This window comes from Plecotus auritus (genome assembly GCF_963455305.1).
Source record: "Plecotus auritus genome assembly, chromosome: 9".
Lineage (NCBI taxonomy): Eukaryota > Metazoa > Chordata > Mammalia > Chiroptera > Vespertilionidae > Plecotus > Plecotus auritus.
Window position 1 is genome coordinate 19,016,870 of NC_137783.1, and position 14,690 is coordinate 19,031,559.

A 14,690-nucleotide genomic window follows, 5' to 3' on the forward strand; every position below is an offset into this window, starting at 1 on the left:
GACCTGGTACTTTCTTCCAAAAGAACTGAAGATACTTAATTTTTTTTCCCTAGAATGTGTCATTCTTTTCTTAGAAAAAAACTCATTAAGATTATATTTGTATATAATCTATCTCAGTGGTTACCTTATTTTTATGTATTTATTTAAAGAAATCCCCAGGTAATCATAAAAAATTCAGAAGATTTTTTGGTTCCATTCATCTTCAAGTTTTATATCTTCCATCATCTGTTGCTAAGTGACTCAGTCTTCTGACAGACAGAAATAAAAAACATCACAAATTCTGATGCTATATGGCAATACAGGAATTTATCTTAGATCCTAAATGTTCTACATTTTGTTCAAAATCTCTTTGACCACCATCTATTGACATGAAGAAGGCTATTTCAGACTAAGTAATAATAGCATTGCTTCATTGGCACATCTGGAAATCTGTTTTTCCTACAAAGTTACATTTTCTATTTCTATCCTGCCCACCCCCTTACTTGCTTTTCTATCCATATAGACATATGATCCTTAAATTTTATATACATATGTGCATATTTACAATATATATTTAAGTACATGTTATATAATTTATATAAAAGTTTGTGCTTGAAAATGTCTGTTTTCTCAGTTATAGTCAGGACAGTATCTTGGAATGATATCTGACCCTTTGGAAAATAAATCTAATACAGATGTTAATTGGATAACTAGAAGTCTTAGGCAGTGGTTTGTTTTTTGTTGGAGATGACTTATGGTACATTATTTTTACTTTTTTCTTTTGCATTTTGGGGGGACAGGATAGGGTTTCATGATATCATGAATCTCTATAACTCAGAAAACACACTGCCTTCATGTGCGTTACAACTTTTACAAAGATTTTTTATAAAAGTCACGGAAGGCTACAATTAACTTTTAAAAAACTTCATTTTGGCTCGGCTGGCGTGGCTCAGTGGTTGAGCATTGACCTATGAACCAGGAGCTCACGGTTTGATTCCTGGGCAGGGCACATGCCTGGGTTGCAGGCTTGATCCCTGATGTGGGGCATGCAGGAGGCAGCTGATAGATGATTCTCTCTCATCACTGATGTTTCTGTCTCTCTCTCTCTCCCTCTCCCTCTCCCAAGTCAATAAAATATATATTTTAAAAAACTGTATTTTGTAGAAACAGATTTAGATTTACAAAAAATATTGTGAAGCCAGTATAGACAGTTCCCACATACTCCCATTATCAACATCTTGCTAGTACATTAGTTCTTTGGATCGGTTAATCAGATTAATCAGATTAACCGATTGCCTTAATCAGGTTAATCAGATTGCCTTAGTTTTTACCTAATGTCCTTTCTCCGTTCTAGGATACTCTATTACATTAACTTGTCATGACATGACTCCTTTTATCTGTGACAGTTTCTCAGATTTTCCTTGTTTTTGATGATCTTGATATTTTTGAGGAGTTCTAGTCAGGGATATTCCTCGGTTGGGATTTATCGGATGTTTTTCTCATTAGGCTAGGATTATGAGTTTTGGGGTAAAGTACCATTTTTATTACCATATCAAGGGCACCTACTATCAACATAACTTGTAGATTTTGAACTTGATCACCTGGCTGAAATAGTGTTTGTCAGCCTTTTCCACTGTAAAGCTATTCTCCCCCACCGCCCTTCCTTTTCCATATTGTACTCTTTGGAAGAAAGTCACTATATGCAGCACTGTGTGTGTGTGTGTGTGTGTGTGTGTGTGTGTGTGTGTGTGGTGGAGGAGTTATGCTCCACCTCCTTGAAAGTTAAGTATTAGATAAATTATTTGGAATTCTTCTGCATGAGAGATTTGTAAAGTAAACTTTTAAAATATTAAAATGAACTAGCTTAATTAAATGATTTTTCTTATTTCTTCTAATACTCCAATTTGGGTGTTAACACTTCTTGGGCTTTTTGTTTTTAACTGATTATCTGTGTAATACATGCTTGCTGCAGAGAACTTAGAAAATGCAGAAAAATGTAAAGTGACAGCAAAAGAACTACCCACAATTCCACCTGTCATAAGCCATAAGCATCCATTTCTAGCATTTGGTCATCTTTACTTCTAATCTTTTCTGCATAAAGTACCTATTTTTAAACAGCACTTTAAATTGTTTCATATGAAAAATGTTTTATCTCTTAATATCCAGAGTTGATATGACAAGGGAGTGGATTTATAGAAAAACAGAGATCTTGATGGTGTTTCTAATAGATTTCAGGATATAAACCACCAACCTGATAATTTCTGAAAACAGGAGTTTAGACTCTATCCTTCCATTTATGACCTTCTCAAATGTTTACAGATATGGCATTCACTGTTAGGCCTCTTATTTCTTCTAATACTCTAATTTGTTCTTAATTTTACTATTAAATGATAGTAAATAATTCCACATTTTAAATGGAATAAAGTTTGAAGAAGCTTAAATGGCTAGATAAAAACTGACAATGATCTAGGCTTCAAATCTCCAACTCTCTTGTAGCATGGTGTGTTTGGAATCATGACAACTCTTCCTTTTGAGAGACTTTATTAATTTTATAAAGGTGATATATGCTTCTTATAAAAAATCAAGCAATACGAAAAAGTACAAAGTGAAATCCAAAAATTATATTACCTAGAAATAACTATATCTATCCATCTATACATACATACAAGTAGGGACAAAGTTCCCAAAAGACTAATATACATACCGTACAAACACTGTTACTTAAATTCAACAGAAGAAACTGAAGCTGAAGCAAAATGAACGAATTACTAAACTTTAAATATTCTTTTGCAAGAGACATCAGTTCCTACAAATCAGTTTAAAGATTATGAAAAGCATTAAGGGGTTGTAAGTCTACATGGTTAACTCTTAAAATGTAATTGAGACAGGAGCTAATTTATTTGCTTAGAAACAGCTTTTATTTAGATGCCGGACTGCTTGATAGTTAGAGGTATAGTATTATTAGGTGTGTCTTTATTAGTTGTAAGGGACCTTAGAGGTCCCTTATTACATTTTCTGCTGTGTATGGTGAAGGCATGGTTCAGAGCAAGCTTTGGGGTTAGATTGGATTTAATACCTACCTGTTCTTGCATTCAGGAACCATGTGATCATAGGCCTGTTTCATCTTCTGCCAAAAATGGGTTAATAGCATCTTCCTCATGTGCTTGTTGATAGGAATAAGTGAAACAATACATGGAAAGCTCTTATGATAACAGAATATATTCCCATTTTCCATTTTGGTTTTGCCTTTCTGCATAGTGAGTACTTTGGATTTTTGGGGGCAATCATTAAACCATCAATTCTACCTTGAACCATTCACTTAATGTCTAATTTGAGTGTGAAAGAGGGTGATTTGATGTTTTGTAGTGATAATTTAATTTCTCCATCAATAAAGGTAAAAGAGTAAGTTGCACTTGTGTGATTGTGGATTTTAATACTGATTTCATTTATATTGGATTAATTAAACAATTTTCTGAGCCTTCAAGTTTTCCACTAAAACCTAGGTGCAATGTGGATACATTACTCAACTTTACTATGTAAAGGAACAGTTAAAAAATAGTCACACAGTAAGAAATTACAAATGTGTCTAACACAAATCTGAACACAAAATGTAGGAACCATATGCAGTATTTATTTCTGTCTTTCAGCGTCCCTCACAATACACAGTATAGCAAAATCAATAAATGCTAAGTTGATGATGATATTACCTCAATTTGCAGAGTTCCCACCTCAATAGCCTTGTAGCAGTATGAATAAGTAAATTTCTTTACAATGATTTCAAAGAGATGGTCTAAATTCTTTAGGTGTATGGAAATGTCATAGCAAATATTGCTTGTAATAAGTAAACAACTGGCTGGAGTTTAGAAATCTTTTTCTACATAATGCCTTTTTTTTTTTTTTTTGAGTATTTTTTTTGTAACAGGATTTGACCTGTAACTATTATTGAGAATTTTCTCAGTGGAGTTCAAAGCATTTTACAGGGATCATCTCATTTATCCCTCGAAAGTAAGGCAGAGGCATTATCTCCGCTACAAACTGAGAACACTAAAAGGCCAAGATAGGTGGGGTTTTCTGTTGTTGTTTTGCTAAGATCAAAAAGTAATTCTAGGGCAAAGCCAGATTCCGGTCTGACCTTGTTACATGATGCTTCTGCTGCGCCATAATGCAATGTAGTTGCTTCCCTACTCCTCTTCTAGACCATGCTAAGGTGTTGAATAATTTCCAGAGTTGATTTCTCATTCATTCTTTCTACCTAAAAACGAGTCTTAAGCTGTTAATACAAAATAAAACCCTCAAATCCTTCCTATCAGAATTTGGGGTACAGAATACACAGACAGGAATAAGCATTTTCCTCCCTCCCCTCCAAATCGTGCTGTCCAATGGAAAAATAATGCGGGCCACAAATGTCACATGTATAATTTTAAATTTTCTTGTAGTTACACTAAAATACATTTTATTTAGCCCAATGGATCAAAAATCTTATCACTTCAACATGTAATTGAGACAGTTTATATTCTTTTTCTAGTATAAGTCTTCAAAATCTGGTGTGTATTTCACACTTATGGCCCACCTCGATTTGGATTAACCACATTTCAAATGCCTGAAAGCTACATGTGACTGGGGGGCGGAAGCGTGCCAGCAGCTCTAGACTTCAGTAGGTTTTGCTTAGCTCTCCCTTCCGATTGGTGCCCTGTGAATGGAACAGGTGGTGGGGAAGGGCTCCTGGGTTACTTTGAAGAACCCACTTGCATTCAGGTGGTGACTACTAAGAAGCCCTAGCTTTGCCATTTACTGCTACAAGACTGGGGAGTTACGGGATTCAGGATCTAGAAAACTGCAAACCTCCCCAAATGTCTAAAGTGCCAGCTCACTGTCAGGACCATGGTTCCCACCCTGTGAGAACCCAGGCTAAGGAACCTGCCAACTTCTAGGGGGCTGCAGTTTGTGGGGCCCTGGTTATGTGGCTCGTGGAAAGGAGGCATCTCCCGAGGAGGAGGAGAGGTCTCAGGCCATCCAAGTGGGCGCTTCTTGAGGGCAGGAGCTCCAACCAGCCGCTCCTGAAGGCGGAAGCTAGGCTGGCGGCCTTGGCCAGGCTCAGGGCCTCACGCTAGAATGAATGCACGTGCTGGCACCGAGCGCTCCCCGCGGCCCCGGCATGGGGGAGGGAGGTCTGCTTCCCGGCCCGAACCCAGCGGCGGCTCCGCGGCTGCGGCTGCGGCTGCGGCTGCGAGGGGCGGGCCCAGGTCCCGGCCCGCGCCGCCCCATGTGACCCGGTCCGACACGGTATCGCCTCCTCCCGGGGCGGCGGCGGCTCGGGCTCGGCTCCGCGTCGGTCCGGCCCCGCGGCCGCTCATGGGCAGCCAGGGCCGCTTGGGGTCCCCCGGGAACGGCGGGCCGGGCGAGGGCGAGTGCGGGGAGGCGAGGAAGCCGCAGGAAGGGAGGGCCGCGAGGGAGAAGCGGAGGAAGGGGAAGGGGAGAGCGGGAGCCGGGCCCGGCGGAAGAGGAAGCGGGGCGGAGGGGAAGCCGGGGCCGCAGGACGCGCAGGAGGCGGCGGGGCCGGGAGCCGCGGCGGGAGCGAGCGCAGGCCCGGGGGCGGAAGCGGAGGGAGGCGAACGCGAGGAGGAAGGAGCGGGCAGGGTCGTGAGGGGAGCGGAGAGGAGCGCAGGGCCGGGGAAGGAGGCCGAGGGAAGGGACGATGGGCAGGAGTGGAGGGTCAGGGCGGGGCAGCGCGAGGACGCCGGGCCGGAGGGAGCGCAGGGACCCGGGGGAGAGGCCGGGGGCCGCCTCGCGGGGGCCGGGGCGGCCGTGGCGGAGGCCGAGGAGGAGGCGGCCCGGGAGCCCGCCGGCCGCCCCGCCGCGGGGCCCGCGCTCTGGCGGCTGCCCGAGGAGCTGCTGCTGCTCATCTGCTCCTACCTGGACGCGCGGGCGCTCGGCCGCCTGGCGCAGGTGTGCCGCTGGCTGCGGCGCTTCACCGGCTGCGACCTGCTCTGGCGCCGGATAGCGCGGGCCTCGCTCAACTCCGGCTTCACGCGGCTCGGCACCGACCTGTAAGCGCCCGCTCGCCGCCCGCTCCCCGCCCCGGGCCGGCCGGCGTCCGGGGAAAGGGCGGGGCGCCGCGGCCTGGCCGGCCCGGGGCCGTGTCGCCCCCCCGAACCCCGAGGCCCTAACCCGAGCACCCTTGTCTTCTCGGCGGGTTCCCATCAGAAGAAGCCTCCCGAGAGCACCCCTCAGTCCGCTCCCTCCCCGTGGGCGGCTCCTCACCATTAGCCATCGTAAGCTCTCCCTGCAGCTTTTAGTGGTCTTTTCACGACGTTGACTCCTGCGTTCCTCGGCCCCGGAGAGCCCGGCTGGTCTGTGGCTTTGGAGGCCTCCTCTGGTCCCGGTCTAGCGCTCACGTCCAGTCCACTGGGTGGTCTATCAGAACGTTTTGTGGACATTCATCCTCTCACCCTCTTCTAACAGTTGTTGGGCTCCAGGGCTCAGATAAAACCAAATATGGAGAAAAGGGCTCACACCTGAAAAGAAGGCGCTGGGCCAGGGTCAGCTATAGTTTATGACTTGATACGGGCAGAACGACGCACAGAAGGGTGCCTGCGCATGGCAGTAGGCTGGGTTCCGTGTGGGCTGTATGTAAAGGCATGGCATTGCAGTTCGGCTTGCTCTTGGCAGGAACTGAGACCTCTGAATGAACAACTTTCCTGACCCCTTAAGCTATTAAATAGAAAGGAAAACATGTATGGACATGGGGGGGGGAGTAAAAGTTTTCAGATTGCACCCAACTCCATCCAGTCTGGGTTAAAAAAAAAAAAGTAGTTCTAATACAGTATTAACACTAAAGAAAGTCGTTTTAAAACATAAAAAGCTATAATGCCACCACCTCTAGACAACTATTCAGTTTTTAAATTTTTCAGTTGCACACTTCTTCCTCTTTCTGATTCTAACAGAATAGGTACATAATAAAAGTTCGTAAGCTGTACCATAATGAGATTAAAAGCATTCCTCTAATATTGAATTTGTATGTTATGCCCAACTTTTCGCTATTATAGATAACAATGAAATGAATAACTTAATGTTTGGTAACAGCTTTATTGAAATATAAGTCACATTCCATATCTCTCTCTTTGAATTGGTTACTTAGGATAAATTCTCAAGATTGGCATTATGGAATCAAAGGTTGGTTTGTAAAGGTATATCAAGGCACAGTGGCACCAGCAATGAATGATTAAACCAATTTCATGTGAGAACTTTAAAAATCTTTGCTATTTTGGGGCACATAATGATATCTCAAAGTTTTGTTATTTTTGCATTTCTTTTACCACTGACCAGGATAAATATTTACCCATGTGTTTGTTTCACCTATGAGATTGTTCCAAGTTGTTGCCCATTTACTATTGGAGTCTTCATGTTTTTCTTATAAATTTGGAATCCTGTGGATCATAGCTATTAGGCTTTAGTTATCTTTGATTCAAGTATTTTCCCCAATTCTTTATACTTTAATGTTTTTAGCTTATAGAAGTTTTACACTTAAATACAAGGATGGGCAAAAATAGGTTACATTTACTGAATGGAAAATAATACAATAATTAATAGCAACACAAGAATAAACTTTTGTGTACTCACAACTGTAAACCTACTTTTGTCTACCCCTGTATATCAGAATCTGTCAGTCTTTTGTGGTTTATTTTCTCTCAAATCTGAGAAATTTATAACTCCTCTACAGACCTGTTAAATCTTTTCTTTGAATAGCTACTTGTTTTCTTATAATTTGACTTTTTAAATTGATTTTAGAGAGAGAGGAAGAAAGAGAGAAACATCAATTTGAGAGTGGAATATTAACTGGTTGCCTCCCACATGCACCCCGACTGGGAATTGAACTCATAACCTGGGCATGTGCCTTGACCGGGAATGGAATTGGCAACCTTTTGGTGCACAGGATGATCCTCCAACCAGCTGAGCCACACCAGCCAGGGCTGTTATAATTTGATTTTTAAAAATAGTTTACACTTTCATCAATATCACTTTTGTGTGCAAGGGGTGAGAGTTCAACTCTTATTGTCTAAATGGCTACCTAGTTATCACTGTACCTTTTGTTAAATAATTCTTGTCTTTCCCTTTGTTTTAGAAAGCTTATTTTGTCAAATATTAATGTACACAGGCATACATATATACACATGTGTACATATGTATATGTGTATATATGTGATCTATATCTGAACTCTCCATTTTGTTCTACTGATATATTTTTCCATTTCCACACTATTTTAAATATTATTTTTTGGTAGGGTCTAATATCTGTTAGGATTAGATTATCCTTGTTGGATTTTTATTTTATTTTTTTTTGGTGTGTGTGACATCTCTACTTCCACTGAACCACCCAAGCAAAAATAAATTCTGTGCCTTTTCAGAGTTTTTGTGGTTTTCACTATAAAGTTCCCACATACCTTTTATTACATTTATTCCTAAGTATTCCTAAATATTTTGTGCATTTTGTTTTTATTATGAATAATCTCTTCAGTATGTTTTCTAGTTGGGTATTATTAATCATGTACAAGATTAATCTTTTATAAATTTTGGTCATTTTGTTTAGCTTTTATTCTAGTACGATTTTATTGTCGATAATTATGATTATCTGGGGTTTTGAGGGTTGTCGTCTTGTTACCTTTATTCCTTACAAGAAAAACTTTCAGAGAACGTATCGGGTGACCTATAAGAGAAGTTGGCTAAAATGACTGGCCACGCCAGCCAAGGCAAAGTTTTGCTTTCTCTCTCTCCTTATGGAGATTGAACGAATGAAAGAATGTTTTTTCAAGTGTTTTAAAAGAGAGGTAATGGGAATGAGTGTGCATTCTATAAGCAATAATAACAAAATACAAGTGAGTTTACATTATAAGTTTATAGTGCTTTGAGACTACAAAGTGATACAGCTTTATTACTTAGTAGGCCTGTATGTTTTGATTTCTTGCCTGTGCCCTAGGATGAGGTATCTCCAAACTTCTAGGGAAGTTGTTTTACCACAGCACTTGATAAAGAGCAAGGTCACTGTTTTCTGAGCTGAGAGAAGTTTGTATTCGAGCAGGTGGAGCCAGTGTTTACCAGTGTGGTCTGTTTCTGGACAGCTGCAGAGACGTGATAAGCTACCAAGAGAGGTAGTTGTCATCCCTGGAGGGAGTGGCATGCACCCATTCCTCTTAGGGCATCAGGGCGCCAGGGCCCAAAGTTCAGTGAGAGTATGGCTGCTTGGATAGTGGTAGGGCTGTAGTGCATGCTTTGGGCTAATTAATTGCCAATTGGACAGTGGGATACATTTTTGTAAGTGACACAAAACTTCATTTTATCAGAAATTTAACCTTAACCTCACAGCATCAGAGTTTTAGCATCTATAAAGAATAGGAATATCATACCTAGAAAAATGAGGCTTAAATGTGTAAGTGCTACAGTGTTCAGCACATGGTAGGCACTCAATAAATTGTTGTAAAGTAGAACTTCTTAATTGCTTGGCTTCTCCTCTAGTCAATCTGTATATGGCAAAAGTGGAGATGCGGCCTAAAGGCAAGAGGGAAAACACACAGGGCTTAGTTTCTCTCACCTGTCCTCGATGTTTTTGGAATCATGACAGCAGAACCTGTGGGCTTAGGGTCTGCACTCCCTGCCGAAGAGCTCTTGATTCTCTGAAACACAAACTGCTAAGGTTTACTGACCTTCCGGCCCAGGGCAAGTCCCATTCAGTTTGGCTGTTCCTAACTGATCATAGCTTTGTTGATGTGAGTAAGATGAACTGCTTTGGTTCCTTGTGATTTGTTAATGGTCTTATACTTGTGCTTGAAGGCATTTTGGCCACTTTTAAACCACAAACAAATAATTTGCTTCCCTTTAGGCCTCTTACCCAAACAGTGAACACTGGTAGGTATCCTGAGGGTTTTTTGTTTTTTTTTCTTCAAGCAGACACAGAGATAGCATGAGTCAGTCATCTGGCTTAAAATCAGTTTTGTTTGAAGGCTTTATGAAGCCTGGGGAAATAGAAATATCTTTAATATAAAAATCAAGGAAATGTTTCATATAGCAATCTTTTAAGTTTTCCCTAGAGCAGGGGGGAAACTAACCTAGTTCTGTCTTCAAAAACAAAATAGTGAAATTTAACTCTGTCAGTTTATAACATTGGCTAAATGCAAGTAGTGTGACAGGTGGAAGAACAAAGATGCTATCTGCAGATATTCTGATACTGAAAATTAACAAGAGCAAAGAAAGGAAAACTGTGTATGTACTAGTAAACCTATTTTAAAAAAATACTTCTACCAGTCTTATATTAAAGAAAGCCTACTTAACCCTCCTCCCAAATTAAGTCCTATATGTTTTCAAAATTGAATTTTATTTTAAATATCCTTTGAGCAATACCTGGGTCCTCTTGCATTTACCTGTGATAGATTTGCCTAGAACTAACAATAGGTGTTTAGGGAGTAAGGCTCCGAGGTGTTTGCCCTGGCATGTACATTCATTCCTCAGACAGGGTCTGGTAGGCTTGGAGCACTTTGAGGCTGGGGAACTGGGGTATCTATTTCAGTGATGATTAACGTCCAGAGTGGCGAGATGGACACAGATAAGCAGAGTGTGTTTGTTTGTTTTAAAATGATTGCGCCTAAGAGCATTTTTTTTTTGGCCCAGAAAGCATAAAGTTTCCTTTCCTAACTCTGAACAGAGAAGGCATTGCTGACTGGTTACATTTAATGCCTAAAACAAATATCAACTTAAAGTAGCTTTGCTTTCTCCTTCACCTTTCTGCCTTACCTAGGAAGGAGAGTCACTTACTTGTTCTCCAGTTCATTGCAAGGTTTCGTATACAGGGCTTGGCAAAAGTAGGTTTACAGTTGTGAGTATGCCGAAACACTGTATATTCTTGTATTTATTAATTATTATATTATTATGTGTTTTATTAACTGTAAATCTACTTTTGCCCACCCCTGTATGGATGTTATTAAGGTTCTGTGAGTTAATAAAAATTGAGTTCAGTTTACATGCTTATAAAATAAAACAATACACCTGTGGAAGCAGGAACAGTCAGTACCTCCAAATGCAAACTGGAAGAATGGAAGGGGCCTTTTCCTCCAAGACCATGAGAATATAGAAGCTGCTTATATCCTTTCCAGTCTTGTAAAACTTGAAGAGGAGGGGATGAATTTGCTAGCTTTGGAGGCAGAAACATGGAGAAACCCAGAGTCCTCACAATCTGCAAGATGAGCAATTCCTATTGGAATGATATTTGAAGATATTACAGTAGTCCATTTCAATTTTCTGTGTCTAACACCTTCACCTGAGGTAAAAACTTGTGCTTGAGCTGCTGAAGTCAAACTGACAGTGAGGTTACTGAGGAAACACAGTTAAATAACACCAAACTGTTTTTGAGTGTTTGACATGGAAAAGAATTACCTTTGTGTGACAACTTAACCTTAACTCTGGGTTGACTCCGGCATTGGATACATTTCTGGTCCCAGCTCGTAACCATGGAACAGGGAGTTCAGGTAGACTCTTCTGGAGGCCAGGCTCCAGGCTCCAGTAAATCTTGAAAATTTAAGATAAAATAAACTGTTTGAAAAATGAGAAAGTTTGAGTTTTGAATTTTCAGTAAAAATTGGCATACCCCTGACTTTGATTCTTAGAAACAGATTTTTGTTAAGCTCCAGGATTTATGTCAGGTGTGTCAACCATTAGGTGAGGTTGAGAATCCAAAGATCTGGTTTATTCTTTCTGTTCAGTCTTGCTCAGGTCTGACCAGGATTCAGCTGGAACTGCAGTTGTAATTTGTAGAAGCAAGATGGTTGGGCTAATTAAGAATCTTGAGTCCTGAATCATGTAAATGCTGAACTGTATCTAAAACTGAGTGTGAGACTATCTGGAGAAAGAATTTATTTCTTGTTAGTGGTTTGGCCACCTTGTCTCAACTTGGAGTCAGCTCTTCATCACTATATTCAAACTGTCCACATCGCCCTCGGAAGTCTGGGCCACCCAATGGGCCCCCGTGCCTGCCCCTCTTTAGCCCACAATTAACTGCCAGTACATTCTTTCTTCTTCTCCTTCGTTTTGGTATTTGACATGAGTTCAAATTGCTGAGAAAGGTGACAACTGTGAAATGAAGACAGGGCTTGGAGACACCTTAAAAAATACATGCAAAGGCCACTAAATGACAAGAGCAGACTGCCAGGCTCTTTCAAAACATCACTACGTCTGTTGACTTTCCATTCCTTGTCCGCAGCACAAAATTGGAGGTCAAAGAATCATAGGAGTTAGAGATGGAAAAGACATTTGGGGTCAGCCAGTTCATCCCTCCGCCTTCTCCTGCCCCTGATTCCAAATCATTCCTTACATTATATTTCTCCTCCAGCTCTTGTACAGTTTTCACGGTCTTCACTCAACCCCGGCTGTCACCTTTGGGGAATGATGCTGGAGGCTCTGTCCAGTTTCTCCTCAGCAAAGAGAGATATTGCTTTTGCCCCCAGTTGACATTCGTGAACTTCTTTGTTGGTGGTCTCAGCGGAGAGGCTGAAGGCTAACTGGCAGTCTCTCTGCTGCCTGGTGATGGGGTTTTTCTAGACAGAAAAGTGCATACAGTGTATGATGATGTTGGGGAAGGGGAAAGGGCTAGGGTACAGTGTAGCCATTGCTGAATTTGTTCCTAGACTTTTGTTTTTCAAGGTTCTTGACCTGAAAAGGGATATATGTGTGTGTGTTGTGTGTGTGTGTGTGTGTGTGTGTGTGTACTAGGTATTGGGGAGGTGGACAGAGATAAGGAAATTACACTGAATAAGAGTTTGATAAGAATTCTACCTTGCAAATGGGTGGGTTAAACAAACAAATTAAAAAACAACAACAACTAGTCCTGTGAAGTATTAGAGGATTGTTTCAAGGAATACATGTTAGGGAAGAAAGTGGTTGGTGGCTTACTGTACAAGAGGTTTTAGCTTAGAGTCAAGTTGAGAAGAACAGATGGGCTGGAGGTAAGTATTTTGGACTAGGGGACACTGTTGCTTTTGGTGGGTCTCCCCTTGTTTTAAGTAGCAGAGAAAGAGAAGTCCTATGTTTACTGGCTGCATGGTTTGGCAGGATGAATGGTCATTTTTAGAGGCAGCTTTGGAAGGTTACCCCAGCTCCCCCTCTTGTTCTAGCAGCTGTTGGAAGCAGTCTGAAGAGGGTATTATATTTCTTCTGGTAACTCTGCCAAGAATGAGAGGAAATCCACAATCTGTGGGCTTTTTGCGGGGGGGATGGGGATGGAATGGCAGGTGATGCGACAGGGAAATGAAATTGTTTTATAATAAATATGTTGAGATACTGTTCCTGGAAAGCTGTTTCACTGAAAGGAATGATATTTCCCCTGCTGACTAGCTCTGTAATGGGTTCTGCCAGTACTTCTCTTTCTTCTCTGTAGCCCCCATGCTACTTTGAATTTTCGTTTAGAAAGTCCATATTGAAAAGGTGGGTCAAGATTCAGATACGGGTGGTGTGTGTGCTAAGAGAGGCCTTCCCCTAGGAGTTACTAAAGGAGAACTGCTCATTTATCACTTATCTTGGCTGTAGTTTGACTTTATCATAGTGGCCTAGGAACTGGATATATAAAAGCTTTCTGGGTGGTATCTAGTTCATGTTCTCTCCATCCCTTCATCCCAGGCTGGAAGGCACCAGGGGTTTTGAAACTTGGCCACTACGGCTAAGAATCTGCTTTGGTGATTAATATGGAATACAGTTATAAGATTAAAAACTATGAGATAACCCCGAGAAGCAGAGTAGTGTATTCCTCTCACATTTCAGATGGAGAGTCCAGGGAAAAGTCATTTTGAAGGTATGAGAATAAAGTCCACTTTGAGTCTGTTAGTGTCCAGTTCAGGTTTCACTTGGAAGATGGTCTATTCTAAAAAAGACATAGTAGCATCTTTCTTGCTGTTGTTTATTCTCAGAAACTGCTAGATTAGCCTTGTATTGTGGGGTTCTTGAAAACTGATTCTGTGATCAAATGAGTGTGGGAGTTTATTCCTGCTGAGTGTTCAAAAGACAGTGCAATATAAATTCAGTATCTGGCATCGTTGGTTTTCTTGGCTTTGTGCATGTTAAACCTGGTATTTTTATTGAGACATTCTTACAGTTTTTACTGTTCAGTTAGACATAAGTAATCTTCAGTAGGAACTAATACTTGTCTTTTTCTAGGGTGTCTGAAATCAAATGAGTGTGGGAAATGCTATGTTCCACATCCCCTCTTTTGGGGATTCACAGTGCCCACTGGTAAATTAAAGACACTGAAATGTCCTGTGACAGAGACCCATTTATTGCCCAAAACGTTTTTATTATAAAATTCTTTTTTTCACGGATCAATATTTCTTAACCTCTTGCAGAACATGCACACTGGTCAAGTGTCCTACAAATACAGAACTTGACCAACAGCAGGAGGAAATGAGTGTGAATGTGAACATGACCATAAATCCTAAGCTCACTGAAGGAATCAGGGTCATGCCCAGTGCTTCTAAAACTGCTTTGGACAGCTTTGACATGTGGGTGTCACATTAAGATACTTTATCTGCTCAAATTCCTCCCGTGAAGGCTGTCTAGCATAAGAATTTGGAAGCCTTGGTTGTATTCCTGAAGATGTGCTGTATTATACATTTCCAGGAAGGGCCTTTGGAGCTTGAAGGTAGTATGTCCAGGCTGAAAATCTATAGATATTGTTGAAA

The 14,690-nt window shown here is 41.3% G+C and overlaps 1 protein-coding gene across 3 annotated transcripts in view; it reads left to right on the plus strand.

Moving 5' to 3' along the window:
• Window positions 1-5,243: 5,243 nt before the first annotated feature.
• The window catches only part of FBXW4 (F-box and WD repeat domain containing 4), an 86,007-nt gene continuing 76,560 nt past the window's right edge, over window positions 5,244-14,690 (plus strand). Inside the window, exon 1 of one of the 3 annotated variants that reach the window (XM_080642474.1) lies at window positions 5,244-5,262. Coding sequence is in view for 2 of the 3 variants with exons in the window: in XM_080642473.1 (XP_080498599.1) it covers window positions 5,332-6,026 (695 nt within the window). In the remaining variant the exon portion in view is untranslated. The other 2 variants (XM_080642473.1, XM_080642472.1) reach the window with 2 other exon arrangements.